Consider the following 18,489-nt stretch of genomic DNA (forward strand, 5'->3'; position numbering starts at 1 on the left):
GCCCCCAAATTTGTAACTGCCCAAGGGATTCACCTTGCCTGCTGCCTAGACACAGCCTATTTATCAAGACAAGGGAATCAAAATAAAGAAAGAGTAATTCATGCAGAGCCAGCTGTGCGGGAGATCGGAGTTTTATTGTTATTCAAATCAATCTTCTCCTGTAGCTTTGAAGTGAGACTTGTATGTAGTGTGACCTCTCCAAATTTGTTATTTTTAAGTTGTTTTAGCTATTGTAGGTCCTATGCTGTTAAATACAATTTTTGAGACAGGGTCTTGCTGTGTCACCCGGGCTGGAGTGCAGTGACACAATCACTGCTTATTGCAGTCTTGGCTTCCCAGGCTCACGTGATCCTCCCATCTCAGTCTCCTGAGTAGCTGGGACTACAGACACGTGCTCAGCTAATTTTTGTATTTTTTGTAGAGGCAGGGATTTACGATGTTGCCCAGGTTGGTCTCAGACTCCTGGGCTCAAGCCATCCACCCACCTCAGACTCCCAATGTCCTGGGATTATAGGTGTGAGCCACTGCATCCAGCATAAATACAAATTTTAAAACCAAATTTTTTCATAAATTTCTACCCCCCCCCCCCAAAAAAAAAGCCATTTGGGGCTGGGTGCAGTGGCTCATGCCTGTAATTCCAGCAATTTGGGAGGCCAAGGCAGGTGTATCACTAGAGTGAGACCAGCCTGACCAACACAGCAAACCCCATCTCTACTAGAAATACAAAAATTAGCCAGGCATGATGGCACACACCTGTAGTCCCAGCTACTTGGGAGGCTGAGGCACAAGAATCACTTGAACTCGGGAAGCAGAGATCATGCCACTACACTCCAGCCTGGGTAACAGAGTGACACTCTCCAAAATAAATAAATAAATAAATAAAAGGCCATTTGGAATTGGTTAAGGCTGGGCTAAATCTTTTAGGGGGAAACTGACATCTTCAGTATACTGAGTTTCTGATCCATGAACACAGTATATATATCCCACTTAAGTCTTTGTTGATTTCTCTCAGCCATCTTTTGAAGTTCTCACTGTATTGCATAGGCTTTCCTGATCTTTTGTCAGACTTATTCCTTAGATTTTGATAATTTTGGACATGATAAACTGTATTCCTTAAATTTCAATTCCTAGTTGCACACGGCTAGTACATAGAAATACAATAGATTTTTGTATATTAACCTTGTATGCCAAGCCCGTATTAATCCTAATAGCTTTTAGATAGATACTATCAGATTTCCTACAAGTTGTCTCTGGCAGGTTTTAATTCTTCCTCCCCAACGCCTTTTTCTTTTTGCCTTACTGTGCTTGCCAGAACTACCATAAAATGTTCAAAAGGAGTGAGAGTGGGCATCCTCGTACTTGACTTGGTAGCAGGAGGAATGCGTCTAGACATTCACCAGGAAGTGTTTGCTGGAGTTTTGTAGAAGTGCCTTATCAAACTGAGGAAATTCCCTTTAAATCTTAAAGCTTTTATCTTAAATTACTAGTGTGGAATCATCAAATCATTGACTTTCTGCATCTACTAATTTAATCATATGATTTTCCTCCTCTATAATTAATAGCAAATTACATTAACTTCCAAATGTTAAACCTGCCTTGCATTCTAAACTCTGTTTGGTCAAGATGCATTATCCTGGCCGGGCATAGTGGCTCACACCTGTAATCCCAGCACTTTGGGAGGACAAGGTAGGTGGGTCACTTGAGGCCAGGAGTTTTGAGACCAGCCTGGCCAACATGGCAAAACCCCATCTCTACTGAAAATACAAAAATTAGCTGGGCTGGTGGTGCATACCTGTAATCCCAGCTACTCAGGAGGCCAAGGCACAAGAGTTGCTTAAACCAAGGAGGCAGAGGTTGCAGCAAGCCAAGATCCCACCACTGCACTCCAGCCTGGGCAACAGAGTGAGACCCTGCCTCCAACAACAACAACAAAAAGTGTAATCCTTTTTATTTAACTTGTTGGACTTGATAAAACTCTAAGAATTCTTGTGTTGATGTTCATGAGGGATAATTGTCTTCTTTTCTTGCAATGTCTGATTTGGGGATCAAAGCAATGCTGGCCTCAGAGACAGAACTGAGTATTCTTTCCTCTTATATTTCTTGTGAGAGGTTGTGCAGAATTAGTATTATTTCCTTAAATACGTGGCAACATTTACCACTAAAGCTACCTATGTCTACCGTTTTCTTTGTGAGAACACATCTTTCATAGAGCTATGTAGGTTTTCCACTTCTTCCTAAGTAATTTGTATCTTTTAAGGAATCTGCATTGGTTCATCTAAATTGTCAAATGTATTCCTAGAAGTTGTTCATAATAGTCTCTTATTATTGTTCTAATATCTGTAGAATCTGTAGTGAAGCTACCTAATTTCTGACATTGGTAATCTATCTTTTCTCCTGATCAGTCTGAATAGAATTTTCTTGAGCTTCTCAAAGAACCAGCTTTTGGTTAATTAATTTTCTGTATTTTCTCTTTCTAATGTCCGATTTCTGCTCTACTTGCATGATTTCCCCTTTTCTGTGTACACTTTTAATTTGGTCTTTTTTTCCTAGTTTCTTAAAGTGGAAGCTGAGGTCACTGATTTGAGACCTTTTTTTCTAACACAGGCATTGAGCCCTATAAATTTCCCTCAGTACTGCTTTACTTGCATCACGGGATACAAAGCCGACACAAATGACAACTGTATTTCTATACACCAGCAATGAACAAGTAGAAACCAAAAATCAGAAAAACAATACCATTTACAACAGCTCCAAGAAAATAGTTATAAATCTAAGAAAATATGTACAAGATCTGTATGCTGAAACTATAAAATGCCGAAGAAAGAAACTAAACATGCAAATAAATGGAGAGACACATCATGTTCACGGATTAAAACGCGATCACAAATATGTGAATTCTCCCCAAACTTATCTATAGATTTAATGCAATTCTAATCAAAATCCCAGCAGGACTTTTGTAGCTAAGCTGATCCTAAAATTTAAATGGAAAGGTAACACTGATACAATAGTCAAAATAATTCTAAAAGAAAAATAAAATTGGAAGAATTATATTACCAGATTTTAATACTTATTACAAAGCTATAGTCATCTTGACTTATGTGGTATTTGCAAAAGGAGAGATGTACAGATCAATGGGAGAAAATAAAAAGTCTAGAAACAGACCCATACCAATATGGCTAACTCCTGACAAAGATATAAAAGAAATTCAGCAGAGAAAGGATAGTCTTTCCAACAAATGGTGCTGGAACAACTAGACATCCATCCATATGCTCCTAAACAAACAAAAAACATAAACCTCATACTTAAAAAAAAGTTAACTCAAAATAGATCATAAATCTAAACGTAACATGTAAAATAATAAAACATTTAGAAGAAAACAAAGAAGAATTAGGACCTAGGACTAGACAATGGTTTCTTAGACATGACAAAAAAAATCACACTCTATTTTAAAAATTTAATTAATTGGACTTCATCAAATTAAAATTTTTGTTCTGAGAAAAATACTGGTAAGTAAACAAAAAGACAAGCTGGGCTAGGCATGGCAGCTCATGCCTACAATCTCAGCATTTTGGGAGGTCAAGGCAGAAGGATCACTTCAGGCCAGGAGTTTGAGACCAGCCTGGCCAACGTAGCAAGATCCCATCTCTAAAAAAAAAAAATTTTTTTAAAGACAAGCTACAGACTGGGAGAAAATGCTGCAAAGCACATATCTGACACCATATTTGTATCCATAATATGTAGATTCTTAAACCCAACGGTAATATAACAATCCAATTTTAAGATGAACAAAAGATTTGAAGACTCTTCACCAAAGACATACAGATGACAGAAATGCACAAGAAAAGATGTTCACCATCAGCCATTAGGGAAATTCAAATTAAAGCCATGATTAGATATCAGTACACACCTATCAGAATGGCTAAAATAAGAAACAGACAATATCAAGTGCTGATAAATATGCAGACCAATTGGAATTACCTTTCTGCTGAATAACAACTTTTTCTTAAACACACTATATAAAGATGCTTTAAGTGATATTTTGATATTGTGGTTTTAGACAGACACACTCGCCAATTTACTCAGTACAAGTGTCTAGTCAGAGAATATAGGGAAAAAAATTTGAATTGCACAACATATTTGAACAAAACATAAAATGCTTTTCTTGGCATGGGTAGAAACTTCCAGACTTCCATCTATTGTGTTCACTATTTCCTCATTTTTAAAAGTATTTTTGGATTTAGGCTTTATTTTGTCCTTAAGCAGAACTTCTGAAAAAGTTCAAATAGTAAACATATTCAGCTTTGCATGGATGGGCCTCTGCTGCACAACTTAACACTGCCCTCGGAGCCGAGCAACTGGAGACAACAATGGAAATAGGCATTTCCATTGCTTGTGTTTCGATAAAACTTTAAAGAACCGACTGCGGCTGGATTTGGCCCACAGGCCATAGTCTGGCAACCCAGGGCTAGAGTAGCAGATGTATGCATTCAGAAGGCAGCAGTACAGCTCACAGGCAGGACCACAGCCAGCTTTCATTGGTTCTAAGCATTTAATTAGCAGCTGCCTGGTTTTGCTGGGGAAATATCTCGCTGCTTGCAAGCACTGGTCCCAAGGTGGTCTCAAGGGATACCCCTTTTCTGCTCAGACCTCATGCTTCACCAGCACATAGATGTTCTCAAGTCCATTTGCACCTGAGCAGCAAGGGTGGAGCCTGGGGAATGGAGAGGGTAGGGGACTAAGCGGCAGGGCTGTGTCAAGACCCAGGTCTTTCCCAATGAACAAGCTCCCCTTTACAAACAGGGAGCACCCCAAAAAACAGGAAGGAGCTCCACCTGCCCCATCGTGACAGTAACTGAAGTGTTCCTCAAGGGTTATCCAGGCAGTGGAACCACCCACTGCAGCAGCATCTCCGAGGGTGGGGGCCTGCACCTGGTGATCCTGAGGCACACCACAGGTGACGGAACAGTACCTTGGTCCTGCAGGCCACTGGTGGCCCATGACACACAGCTACAGGGCCAGGGCTGAGGCGCCCAGTCTTCACGGTATCAACAGCAGGCTTGAAGGAATATACTTTATTAATCTACCTCCCAAACGCTAAAATGCCAAAGACTAAAATGCTAACATTCAGCTAAATTAAAACAACTATTTACAGAGCACTGTCTGCAGGCCATGTGGGGCTGGGCCCGTTTCTTCCCCACCCACCCACCCAGCTCATCCTCCAAACAGGCCTGGGGCCACCTGCCACCTGCAGCAGAAACACTCAGCACAGAGGACGTTTATATACACCTGGCCGAGCCCTCCATGACGACATGCCAAGAAGGAGGGCAACAGACCAAGACAGAGACCGACAGACAGACAGACACGGACAGGAGGCGAGGCTGCCAAGAAGGCCGCAGGCCAGCCTCAGTGCTTCTTCAGGCTGTAGGCCAGGCTGCTGGGGACCCTGGAGCCCTGCAGGGGCGGTGAGTTCCAGACAGCAGAGCTGGTGCGCTTGTGATAGCGGGGCTTGCTCTTCTTGAAGATATCCTCCAAGTCCAGCGGGAGAATGGTTCCAAAGAGCTCCAGAAGGTTCGGTGGGTGGTAGTACTGGTGAATGATAGCCTGGCTGAGCGGGGTGCCTGCAGGAGACCACAGACCAGACACTGCCTTGGGGCTCTCCATGAACCTCCCCATCCGCTGCCCGCCACAGAGCCCTGTCACCCTCTCCAACCTCCCTACAGAGAGCTCTGTCACCCTCTTCAGCCCTGCCCCTGCCTGCACCACCACCAAACCCAGAGAATGCCCTTGTGTCACATCCTTCCAACCTTCCTCTGGCAGCTTAACCTGTACAAAGTCCTCGAGAGCTCGCGTGAGCCATGCACTCCTTGAACCTGTTCCAACCACCACCTGGGAGGAAGGTTCTGTATTCTCCCATTCAGCATATTTGCCCAAAGGCATACAGCTAATAATGGCAGAGCCTATGTTTGAAGACAAGCCCAGTTCCAGAGCTTAAGCATAGGATGCCATCCTCGACCACCTTGGCCAGCTGCTTCTCACAGACCCCACAGGCCCTGGCGCAGTGCTGAGGGGGCCTCTGGGCAGTGGATGTGGGAGGGCACAGTCCTGACAACGGGGCTGAGGAAGACCCAGGGGATCAGGAGGCCAGACATGCACCAGCACTTGCTCAGCACCGGGTGCGGCTCTAAGGGCCAGCCGTGAGCTCACTCATGTCACTCTCAATAGAACTCCTCAGCTGGGTCTTGTCTTCACCCCCCTTTCACAGATGAGGAAACTATTTAAGTAAGCTGTTCGAAGTCACCTCCAATTAGATGGCTTTGCAAGCGAGCTGGCTCCTGCTCACTGCCGTCTCCGAAATGACTTGACACGAGTAGTTGAGAGGCTTAAAGCACATGCCAGTTACTGTAGGGTTCAGATGAGGTGAAACTCACAAAAACAAGTTTCTGTAGAGTGCCTACCAGCTATGGGATTCCAGGCCCTTCCCTCTGGGGCGTCTGCGCCCCTCCCTGACTTCCAGCTCAGCAACCACTGCAAGGCACCCACAGTACCCATGGGCCCCATCCACTCTGGCAGCACCCACTTCTAGCACCTACCCTGCTCACTCAAGGTGGCCTTGCACTCAGGCCTGAGACATTGCAGTCACGCTCACCCACATTCTGGTTTAATGCTGGGGCCTGTAAACTCCAGGTCACATCCTGCTCAAGTGCCTCATGCACTCCTCAGGGCCTTTCCTGCCTCCCCCAGCTGGCCGGAAGCCCCAGGCTCCAGCTTGGTGTTCTGCCTAAACCCTTCCCCATTCTAGCTCTGCCCCTGCCCCAGGTGGCTTACTTGGGTCCAAGTCTCTTCAGCCCTGCTGGATGGGACTCTAAGGAGGGGCCTAGTCCAAGTCAGGACACCCAGCAGCACATGCCATGCCCGAGCCCAGCGCAATTTCATATATTTGTTGAGAACAAAGGAACCCAACCTCATAGGTCTGGTCCTCAGGAAAGCACAATGACCACACGGTGCCCCACACTCCCCAGGGCACATGCATGCCCAAGGCCAGAGCCTCGAGCTGCCAACTCAAGCACACGGCAGCCTCCCAACACCGCAGCAGCCAACCCACTACTGCCAGGGCTCCCAAGGTGAGGACCAGGGAGGGCCTGAGTCTCCCAGGGAGCTGTGGGCTTTGCTTACCTCGGGCCCAGGTGGGGATGGGCTTCCGGGGATGGGCCTCATCATCAGTGGAGTCGTCGCTATTCAGATCCATCCCGTAGTTATCTGGGTTGATCTTGGGAGGGGCCCTGTGCCCTTGCGGAGTCATCTGATATGAGGTACAAGCTGGAGACTGGAAAAACAAACGTGGCCGTCAGCTCCCTCCGCGGCATTCCCATCTCTCACCTCCGAGGAGTGCTGGGGCACTGCTCACCTCCTCCCATTTCACAGGAGAAACAAAAGGTGCAGGATCACTTTTTCTTTTTTTTTGAGACAGAATCTCACTGTCGCCCAGGCTGGAGTGCAGTGGTGCGATCTCAGCTCACTGCAACCTCCGCCTCCCAGGTTCAAGAGATTCTCATGCCTCAGCCTTCCCAAGTAGCTGGATTACAGGTGTGCACCACCACACCCGGCTAATTTTTTGTATGTTTAGTAGAGACTGGGTTTCACTATGTTGACCAGGCTGGTCTCGAACTCCTGACCTCAAGTAATCTGTCCCCTTGGCCTCCCGATATGCTGGGATTACAGGCGAGAACCACTGCACCAGGCCTACTTTTTAATTTTAAAAAGTCACAGAACACACACTACTCTGTATCTCCTTTTTTCATGCTAAGGTGTATTGTAAACTTTCTTCCAGGTCAGTGTGTCTAGAATCCTCCTGGGAACCGCTGAGGAGACTCCAGGATATGCAACTTAACCATCCATCACTGACAGATACCATACTAACTTCCAAGTTTTTCACATCTTAACTATGCTGCAGTGAAAACATTGTTTTGTTTGGTAACAGCAGTGAAGTGAAAATAGATCAAACGCTCATCAAGAGGAGCCGGCTGAATTCCAGCACAATTAAGGTACACAGCCATCAAAACTAAGAAATTGACCTGTGTTGAAATAGACAGATGTCTATAATATACTAAGTGAAAAAAAACCGTGGGGGCTGGGGGGCTGGAAATCAAGCCACCAAATGGTATGTGCCCGTTTTAAACATGTATGTGTATGGGTGAAAGAGAGAGAGAGAGAGAGAGAGTGGATATCTGTGTGTGTGTTAAAAGGGTTACATATGTAAAAATCTACAAAGATATACAACGGGCTTAGTAGAGTTTTCCTGAGGGTCCCTTTTTTAAAAACTTTATACTCTTTTATAAAGTTTAGTTCCTTTTTATCCCCAACCTCAACAAATTCTACTTTTAGAATAACAAAGAATGTAAAAAATAGTAAAAACAATCGGGCCAAGTGTATCTGTCCTTTTCCTTAGGGGCCTAACATAGCCTGTGCCTCCAGCTACTGGGAAGAGAATAGAGTGGGCCCCTCCACCTGAGGGCCTCTCCACTGGGGCCCAGGCTGCACCTGCACGTCCACAGTCACGTTCAGGGCCTTGCTGGCCCCTGCTGCCTCCTTGGCTTTCTTCTCTTGCTCCTCCTGCAGCTGCCGCTCAGCCAGACGCTGCTGTTCTTCCTGGAACCCAGGTGGCAACGGGGTGTTAGGGAGCTGTGCAGGTGCCCTTCCCTCCCCTCCCCTTCTCTCCTCTCCCTTCTCCTCCCCTTCCCTCCCCTCCCTAGGCAGCCCCTGCCGCAGAAGTCCAGACTGGCCCACAGCTCAGGGCAGACCCCAGGGGAGCCCGCAACCCAGTCCCCCTCACCTTCTTCTTCTTCTCCTCCAGTTCCTTCTGCAGCCGCTCCTTCTGCAGCCGCAGGGCCTTCTCCCGCTCCTGCAGCTCCCTGAGGACCCAGCAAGAGCCTGTTAGGACAGGAAGTGGAGCCCCAGCCCAAGGCCTGTTCCCATACCTGCTGGGGAAGCCAGGCCCAGCCAGTAGGACACACCTTAGAAAGTGGGATTGCCGAATGGGCAACCAGCTTAGAGCTAAGAGCTGTGCTTTTGCCCCAAGGGCTAGAAGCGTGCACACCTGAGGGTGCAGGGAACGCAAGCTGGAGCCCAACATTTGGCCCCCGCTTTTCCTTGTAACTCAGGTCTCTGAGCCTCATAACACTATTATACAATGGAGACCATAACACATTCCCTCCAGGGTCAACATGAGAATCAAATGGGATAATCCATAATACCCCTTATTATCCTAACCTTCAGGACAGACACCGGCTCCAAGCATGAACAAGGGGCTGTGGATGAGTTCTGAAGTCACCTCCACAACACACTGGCTCATGACTTTGAACATGTCATTTAACCTCTCTGGACCCGTTTCCCCCTGTGTGAAGTGGAGCTGATGCCTCCCACGCCACCATGGGCTTCAACTGAGGACTAAAAAGGAAACAGGTGTAAAACATGCAGCTCAGGTACCCACCAAAGCTGCCGACACTATGACTATCACACTGCCACCCTCAAAGCCCCCTGCCCTGCCCAGCACCCTGCACATTAGCTGCACCCTATGCCTTTTCGCCTTCCCAGACTCTGCCCAGAGGACCAAGGACAGCTTTGTCCCCATCAAGCAGCCCTGACGCAGTACAGACCTCTGGCTGTGACTCTTCACTTCTCTGATAAACCTGAAGCCACCCACAAAGATGAACACGGAAAAAAAGTGCTGCCTGGTGTTTCCCAGGAGGTAGAGCGGGAGAGGAAACAGCTACGGGGCCTGCGTGTCTCACGCACACGGGCCTTGTGCTCTACTTCTGCACGCACAGACACAGGACCCCACATATCTCCTGACCAACAGTGAGTGTGGCTTTTCCTCCTTGGCATCCCTACGACTCTCAGAACAACCAGGCACAGGGTAGGCCTGGGACAAATGCCTGTCAAACTAAACATGGAACTCTTGTCTATTGTACAGAGACCACTGCATCTGCAGAGCTGGAAGATCCCAGGGCTCCTGGGTCCACGGTTCCCAAGGCAGGGGAACAGTCTGAAAATATCCATAGGGGGCAATCTGAGTTATCATCCTCACCAGGGGAGATGCATTTAGTGGGGACAGGGGCCAAGGATGCCAAACATCCTACAATGTAACACAAAGATCTCTCCTGCCCAAAATGTTCATGGTGGCCCTGCTGAGAAATATCAGCTCATCCTCTGAGCACCACACCCCTGCCAGTTACAAAAAGACACCTAAGAGGTCAGCACATGCAGCTGGAGGCAGAACCAAGCCAAGCCCTAAGCAAGCCCACCTACCACTCCTTAGATCTCCCATAGCCAGTGGGCAGTGTATTCAGGTGGGCCACTAGCTGTAGGCCTCTGGGTTTGGTGCCAAGGAAAGCACCTGCAAACCGTCACGTGCAGGTGGGGCTGTGTCCAGGCAAGGTTCTCTCTTCCACACACATGAAGGGAAGGCAGGCGGGTCAGCAGGTCCCTCACCTCTCAGCCTGGAGCCGCTCCTGCTCCCGCCGACGCTCCTGCTCTGCCAGCTGCCGCTCCTGCTCGCGCCGCTCCTGCTCGCGCCGCTCCTGCTCACGCCGTTCCTGCTCACGCCGCTCCTGCTCCCGCTGCTCTGCCAGCCGCTTAGCCTCGGCCACCTTCCGCAGCCGCTCCTGCTCCTCTTCCTTCTTCTTCTGCAGCAGCTCTTGGTGCCGCCGCTCTTCCTCCTCCTGAAACGGAGAGCAAGATCAGGTGCTGTGGCCAGGCCTGGGCCAGAGAGGCAGGACAGCAGCCCTACTCCCCCGAAGCCCAGGTGCCCCTCATATCAGCCACCACCACGGACAACACAGGAATGGCGCCGTGGGACATCCCGAGCAAGGCTCTGCCAGAACCACCAGTAGCAGCCTGAAAAGGCATCTTGTGACAGCTGCTGCTGCTGTAGATTTAGCAGAAAGGAACCTCGGAGCCAAACTCGCTAGCTATGAAACAACGGGCAAGCATTTAAACCCTCTGACCTGTTTCCTAGTCTATAAAATGGAGACGGCAGTTATTCCTACACTTCATGGGGTTGCTGGGTCTATATGCACAACACACTTAGAACAGGGCCTAGCACACAGTAAATAACTGACCTTGGTGACTAGTCACATAACCCCTAATGATGGATTTGCCTTCTCTAGAGTCCTAAGATTGACTGGGAAGAGGTGGGCCCTCACGCTTATAAGCAGAACAGTCAGGGGGTGGACCATAACAGCAATTGTATAGAACGCTTGGCAGGCATCAGACACTACTGAGCATTTTACAGACATTAACACATTTAACTCTCACTGCCACTTGAAGACATGGAAGCAGAGAGGTCAAGCAGCCTATAGAAAGTCACACAGCTAATAAATGGCAGAGCTGAGATAGGCAGTCTGGCTCCAAGTACAAGCACTTAACCCTCAAATTACTGCTGCTACAGAAGATGAGAGGCAGGTTCTGGTCACCATCCCCGCCCTGGAGGCTTCTGGGAAACCTCCTTCTTAGCATGAAGCAACAAGACGGTCTGGGTCAACCCCACAAGGTGGGGTGCCCCCAGTAGGGCCCCATGGTGCTGAGACAGCGCCCACCCCGCCCACCTCCTCCCTGAGGCCCACCTGCGCTCGCACCTGCTGCAGCCACCTGAGCCTACGCGCCTCCTCCTCCTGCTTCCTGCGCGCTTCCACCTCCTCCATCTTCTTGGCCGCCGCCTTTTTCTTGGCCTTCTCCTCTGCTAGCCGCTCCTCCTTGGCCTGCAGAGCCCACCCACATGTGCCCATTGGAGCACCCACATTCAATCCTGCAGAGTGGGGCCCAGAACTCTGTGTGGCAGGCCCCACCTGCCACTGCACACCTGGCTTGTTCCCACCGCCCAGGGAGAGGACACCAGAAGCCAGTCCTGCCTGAGTGTCAGATCCCACTCACAAAGGGCTGCCAGGGAAACCCAGAGCCGAGTGGACTCCAGGGCCCGTGGGGCAGACAGGAGATGGGTACAGGGGTACAGTGACAAATCTGCAATTTCCTGAGGGGTCCAGTCCTAACCCTTGGCCCAAGTCTGAATTGCCTGGGCCCCCACAGCCCAGGCTCCCACCTTCTCAGTCTTCTCGTCGATCTGAGCAAACTTCTGCTCAATCTGCTTCTTCTTCTCCTCCTTCATCTGCTCCACCCGCTCGCGGGCCTGCAGCACCTTGCGGAGGCGTTCCTCACGCTTCCTGCGGGGCATAGGACAGTCATGGGGAGCCCCACCAAGGCTGGGACAGGCCACAGTCCAGGGAGCCAGGCCACTTACAGCTTCACCTCCTCCAGCCGCCGCCGCTTGTCCTCCTCCACCTTCTGCCTGCGCAGCTGCTCAGCCTCCTCCTTCCGCCGCAGATTCTCCAGGCGCTGCCGCTCCTTCTCCTGGGGTGGCGGGGAGCGAGGGAGATGGGACATGAGCAAGGACAACCCCCACCCAGCCCCAAAAGCTGCCCACAGTCCCCAGCAGCCTGCAGCCACGTAGGTGGCAGCATCAGAATGCTTCTTAGGCAGAGGTGTCCCCAACGTGGCCCCAACAGCACCCAAGCCAAGGCCCGCAGCTCCCGTCTTTCCTCCCAGGAGCACTCAGCTACCTCGCGAGGGCCTGAGCCACAGTGTCCTCCACTGAGCCCTGCCAAGTTTTGGGCAGCACAAAAGTCAGGCTCCAAATAGGATTTATGTGCTGATGACAACTACATAAACTGTGCATTGAAAAAGAAAATGAAGGATGAGCTTGGAAGGGTGAGGAGCAGAAAGGCAGCTCTCCCAATCATGGTGAATGTTCCAGTAAGGGGGTGGTGCAGACACAAGGGTTAACTTGCTACTATCATGCTTTATAATATCCATACTATATGTATAATACATTCTATTGCGTATATCAACTATTTCATAATAGTTGAAAAAAATAAAAGGAAATATTGCCAAATGCTAACAGTCTACTGAGATGGATTAGGGATGGTATTAACTTTCTTTTATTTTCCAAACTTCCTGTGACACGGCTATGTACTTTTTTTTTTTTTTTTTGTGGAGACAGAGTCTGCTCTGTCACCCAGGCTGGAGTGCAATGGCGCGATATCGACTCACTGCAACCTCTGCCTCCCAGGTTCAAGCGATTCTCGTGCCTCAGCCTCCCGAGTAGCTGGAGCTACAGGCATCTGCCACCATACCCAGCTAGTTTTTGTATTTCTAGTAGAGGCGGGGTTTTACTATGTTGGCCAGACTGGTGCTGAACTCCTGACCTCAAGGGATCCACCCGCCTTGGCCTTCCAAAGTGCTGGGATTACAGGTGTGAGCCACCATGCCCAGCCGGCTACGTTCATTTTTAAGGCAACTTTTAAAAAGTACTCTTGGCTGAAAAGCTGATTGATGCTGGCACCCCCTCCTGGGCAGACACAGAAAGTCCCAGGGGCACAGCCAGCAGGGATGGGCAGGGGCTCCAAGCCCTCCCTGGCCAAGGACAAGGCTGGTGCTTTCCCCTTGAACAGTCTGGGGCTGGGTGGAGGCTGGGACCCAGAGTGAAGCCCCACACCCCTCACCCCAACCTGGCCCCCAGTAGACTCCCATCTTTGGGCACAGTGTCCAATAGCTGCCCCCTCTTCCTGTACTGGTTACTATCGATTTCTCCTTGCCTTCTGAGCCTAACTGGAGGAGCACTCTCAAGAAATCTGGCTCCAAGGTAATACCATCCTCCCAAAGACGGAGAGAACGGGTCCCGGTAACGGGTAAGATGAAGTAGACACACTCCACCTCTCTCTCCCACTGAACACAGCTACAAAACCTGGACAGAATGCAAGGAGCGGCTACTTGAGGCCTCTGAAAACTAAAGAGGAGCAGGCAGATGGGGAAGAAGACCAGACTTGGAAGCACCAGCCAACCAGCAGTGAGTTCCCCATTGTTTTCCTCCAGCCTAACTCAACACAGCCTGGAACTCCAAAGGAGTCACTGGGGCACGGACAGAAAGAATTCCAGGACAAGCCCTCTAGTCCTGACTCAAGCAGCAGAAAGGGAGTATCTAATGCTCAAAGAAGGCAGAAACCCCATTTTTGTTTGTTCTCTTTTCTTCTTTGCCTTGTGCCCCGGCCCACAAGCAGTCCTACGACAACCAGGGGCAGCAGCAGTTGAAGAAAAGCTGCCAAGTCAAAATTCGAAGAAGGACCTGTGATCTCAAAAGTGTGGGCCAAACCCTGTATGTTGCTCTTCTGTCTGTCCCCCTGCCAGGTGACCCTGAAGAGAGAAAGCTGCCAAGTCAAAACTCAGAGGAGGAGCTGTGATCCCAAAAGTGTTGGCCAAATCCTGTGTATTGTTCTTTCCCTGTCCCCCTGGCAGGTGGCCCTGGACACAGTCGTAGAAGCACACAAAGCAGAACAAGGTAACTGAAGCCCCAGCTTCCCGGCTGGAGGACAGTAAAGGGAACCCCAGAGATCGCGAAAATGATACTGCAGGTTATTGACAAACGCCTAGGCTCAGCTCCAAGCTGCAGATGCTAGGATCTGACCCTAATTACCACACCAAAGGCTGAGAACTAAACTAACAGACCACCTTCCAAGTCCCAGGCTGACTGCTGACTGGCACACACCCGGGAGAAGTCCAAACAGCACTGCCATCTTCAAAATTGGGACTAACATTGGAACCACAGTCCACAGAAGGCAGATGAGAACCTGCAGCCTAAACCTAACCAGGTCAATTGCTACTAAATTGCAATGCTGAGAAAATATCAACATTGTCCGTAGATTTAAACAAGACCCAGAGGCTCACAGCATAATGTTCAGGATGCGGTCTGAAATGACTCCATAGGCCCCTGGTCTCCTAACTATGGACTGTCCCCACCCACTAGATGCCCTGTGCAGGGACCTGGGATCCCCAAAGCAGGAAAGGGGACCACTTCCCGGTCTTCTCTATCACCCTGTGAGACCTGCAGGGCTCTAATCGGCACAGGTGGTAAGCCACTGGAAGGTATACTGTCAGTCACCCTCTCCAACAAGAGGGGAACAGGCCTCCATGAGGAGAAGCCAGTTCAGGGCCCACCTGGCCAGCTGCTGGGAAGCCCCTCTCACCTGCCGAGGCCCTCAACTGGAGGCAGAAGCCCTCCCGGCTGTCACAGGTGTCCCTGTGTGGCTGCAGAGGACCCTTCAGAAGGCTTGTAGGAACTAAAGGAATGAGGCGACTGTGGCCTTGGCAAATGGCATGGGGAGCTGGGGCTGCGGGCTAAGCATGTCCCCATCTGAGGGTCCTTGCTCAGGGCCAGCCTGGCTCAGCTCAGCTCTGAGGTGTCTGAGAAGAGAACAGCTTCTGCGACTTGTTTCTAGATGCTGCCACCCACTGTTCCACTGTCACCCAGCATAGCAAGACCCGGAACTTCCACCTCAGTTCAGACCCACACTTGCCCTCCCCCATCGCCCCCTTCCCTCAAGGCTACTGCTCAGGTCTGCGAACCAATAAATCTCAGTGGCTCTGGGGACCGCAGACAATCTGTCTGCTCTCTTCAAAGACCCACAGACCCTGACGGGGCCTGGTGCAGGGGAGGAGAGAGGGAAGGTGGCTGTGGAGAACACATCAAGCTGTAGCCCTGGTGAAAAGCCGCACCCCCTTGCTTCCTCCTAGGAGCAGAGTCAAGGGCAGGGAGGGCAGAGAAGGACGCTGGGGCCCAGAACTGCTGGGTGCCTCCAGCCAGTGCACCCCTCACCGTCCCACTCTCTTCCTAAGGCTCCCCTCCCGCTTACAATGTTAGTGCATCTACAGGTGCTGTCAGCTACGCAGGGAAGGGGCTACAGCGGGTAAGTGCTAGGTGGGGCGAGGTTACCAACAGGAAAAGGCTTTACTTACGACGAAGCTGCACTGTGGAGAGGAGACAAGGGAAAAGGCGAGAGTTAATGCCAGGCCGGGGAGCATCCTGCCAGGCAGGCCACATGCCCAGCTGTGCCAGCAAGCCTGCGTGGGGCCTGCCCTCCTGCCAGCAGCACCCCCACCGCCTCTCCTGTCACCCAACCCTCACCCCAATGGTGGAGGTGTCCACAAGTACCCCTCACCTTAACCACACAGATCCCCAGGGCTCACACCGAGCCGGCCGAGCCTCCAGGCTGCAATCCAGAGCCCACAAGGTCAAGTGCAGGACAGTGCCCCCAGAGGTCAAGACAGCCAGTGGCCACAGAGGCTTCAGCTGGCCCCTAACAGTGCCAGGCCACACTTGCCTCCACCCAGGCTCACACTACTTCCAGTATCTTAGGGGACAGACTGGACCTTCAGCCACACTGCCCGGCTCCCACAAAGCCCGGCCTGGGCACAGGCCCCTCACCTTGGGGTCCATGCGCAGGGGAGTGTTGCGCTTAATAAAGGACTTCATGACGCTGCGTGGGGCTGAGGTCGGAGTCATGAGCATCTGGTTCCTCTGCACTGTGTGCAGAAAAGTCCGGAGGGGCCGCACCACCTGCAGACAAAGACCAGGGTCAGGAATGGGCAGGCGGGGCAGGGTACCGAAGGGGGTCAGGGCTACAGGACAGGGCAGGCGCCCGGCTCACCTTGCTGGCCGGGCAGGGTGAGGAAGGGGTCTTGCTCCTGGGGGGCTGCAGCTCCTCATCCTCCAGGTGCTGCTCCTCGTCCAGCTCACTCACCGCCTGCTTGTAGCTGCGCTTCCTCCTGCCAAGGCGCGGGCGGCGGCATCACAGGGCAGCCTGCCACAGCCCAGCCACACCCCATCAAAAGTCACCCCGGTGAACAATACCGGGCCCAGGCCACAGGCCTCTAGACTGAAAGAGGCTGCAGAGCCTAAGCAACCCTCTGCTGCCCACTCAGAGGAAGGGAGGTAAACAGTCCAAAGTCACATGGCCAGGAGACCACACTAAGACGGGGTCAACAATTGGGTCGCCCTATTCCCAGGCTTGCGCTTATCCACAGCATGGAGCTGCCTCCTTGGTTAAGTCACAACACCAGGCCACACCCCAACAGAGAGGCTCTGAAGCCCCTGAGCACACATCCACCTTCCCTGAGCAAGGTCACAAGGCCACGTCCTCCAGGGCCCTCAGAGTTGCCCACACACCCCTCCCTGATGCAAACCTGGCACTCTGCGGTGGTTCTCTGGGTCCATCTGCTTGGTCCGTCTTGGTCTCTGTGAAGACAGCAGTTTCAGCAAGGCTGCAGAAATGACGGTGGCAGCAGGGTGGGAATGGGGCTGTAGGGGGAAGGGGTCCCTGGGCAGCAGCCTTGGCAGCAGGCAAGGCTCCCTTCCTGGCAGCTCCGGGGTGGCCAAACGCAGACATATCAGCCTTAACCCTGACTAGCCTTGAGGAACCTACAAGCACTTTGGGAGGCCAAGGCGGGCAGATCCCTTGAGATCAGGAGTTCAGCACCAGCCTGGCCAACACAGTGAAACCCCGCCTCTACTAAAAATACAAATCTACAGATGCCAGGGCCTGGCTACCCCCAGCTCATGAACACCTCCCCGCGAGTGCCTGGCTCTATGGTAGGCAAGGCAGGGCAGGACAGTCCTGTTGAGGCGGCGGCCCCAGACGTGCCCCACCGACCTCTGACACTTAGAACGGTGTGTGGACACCTTGTAGAAGCAGGAGCTCCAAGACCCTTGCATGGCTTCTAAATCCCACCCCTCCTGGGCCATGCAGCTGGTGTGGCCATGACAGGAGGAGGGGGCAGCTCCTGCTGCAGGGTCAACATGCAGGGTGTAGGGTGAGTATTGTTTTGTTTCACTACTAGGAGAAGGTGCACCTTACTCCAAAAGTTCCTCGCAGCAGCCCTTGGGGCTGTGGGGCTGGCATGACCATTGTCCTTGACCATGTCATAAAGAGGAAGAGGCCGTGTTCAAGATCTCACAGCTACAGTGCACTTTCCACCAGAGAGAGGCACCCTTCTCAGAGAGATGTGAGCAGGACCCTGGGACACTCCCAAACCCACTGCTCTCCAGCCCTCTTTAGACAAGGATAGACATACAAAGGTCAGAAAGGAGCTGGCGGGGGAGGCAAAGCAGGAGGCCAGGTGGGGGTTCAATCCCCAGCCCGCGGCTCTTTCCACTGGCCCCTGGAGTCAAGGTCAAGGCCTTGCCCTGGCCTCTTCATATCCATAGCCCGATGCAGCCCCTTCCTCTGCTTCCTGTCCCAACCAGCCACAGCCCCCCATGCTGCACTCAGTGACAGCTCCAGCCCATCGGTGGGAGGTGAAGCCTACAGACTCAAAAGGGATCTCTGCAACCCTAGGTTTAATTTCTCTTTAGCCTACTGGCCCAGAAAATGGGGCTTCCTTATCCCCAGAGAGAAGGTCAGGCCAAGACCACCAAGGCCCACTGTGGCTCCGGGCACTGCACACGGCAGGTCAGGAAGCCTCACCTTGCTGCCCTGCAGAGGGTGTTTCCGGGCTGCTGGCTGCAGGCTTCGGGTTGGGTGTGCTGTTGGCAATCTCCGTGTCATTGTGGGGCCACGAGTTATTTCCGTTGTTCTCAGGGACCTGTGGAAAGAACCAAGGCTTTAG

General features: G+C 51.4%; 1 protein-coding gene across 4 annotated transcripts in view; it reads right to left on the minus strand.

Moving 5' to 3' along the window:
• Positions 1-203: 203 nt before the first annotated feature.
• The window catches only part of INCENP (inner centromere protein), a 33,166-nt gene continuing 14,880 nt past the window's right edge, over positions 204-18,489 (minus strand). The window contains exons 7-19 of one of the 4 annotated variants that reach the window (XM_054438223.2): positions 18,348-18,465; positions 17,068-17,119; positions 16,533-16,650; positions 16,310-16,441; positions 15,841-15,852; positions 12,293-12,402; positions 12,095-12,215; positions 11,634-11,756; positions 10,489-10,718; positions 8,831-8,909; positions 8,539-8,646; positions 7,174-7,324; positions 204-5,618 (exon numbers count right to left, since the gene is read on the minus strand). In XM_054438223.2, the coding sequence (XP_054294198.1) occupies positions 5,404-5,618; positions 7,174-7,324; positions 8,539-8,646; positions 8,831-8,909; positions 10,489-10,718; positions 11,634-11,756; positions 12,095-12,215; positions 12,293-12,402; positions 15,841-15,852; positions 16,310-16,441; positions 16,533-16,650; positions 17,068-17,119; positions 18,348-18,465 (1,569 nt within the window). In that variant the 3' untranslated portion in view covers positions 204-5,403. Of the gene's footprint in view, positions 5,619-7,173; positions 7,325-8,538; positions 8,647-8,830; positions 8,910-10,488; positions 10,719-11,621; positions 11,757-12,094; positions 12,216-12,292; positions 12,403-15,840; positions 15,853-16,309; positions 16,442-16,532; positions 16,651-17,067; positions 17,120-18,347; positions 18,466-18,489 lie in introns of all 4 variants that reach the window. The other 3 variants (XM_054438222.2, XM_054438226.2, XM_054438225.2) reach the window with 3 other exon arrangements.

Source organism: Pongo pygmaeus, chromosome 9 (genome assembly GCF_028885625.2).
Source record: "Pongo pygmaeus isolate AG05252 chromosome 9, NHGRI_mPonPyg2-v2.0_pri, whole genome shotgun sequence".
In the NCBI taxonomy this organism is placed as follows: Eukaryota; Metazoa; Chordata; class Mammalia; order Primates; family Hominidae; genus Pongo; species Pongo pygmaeus.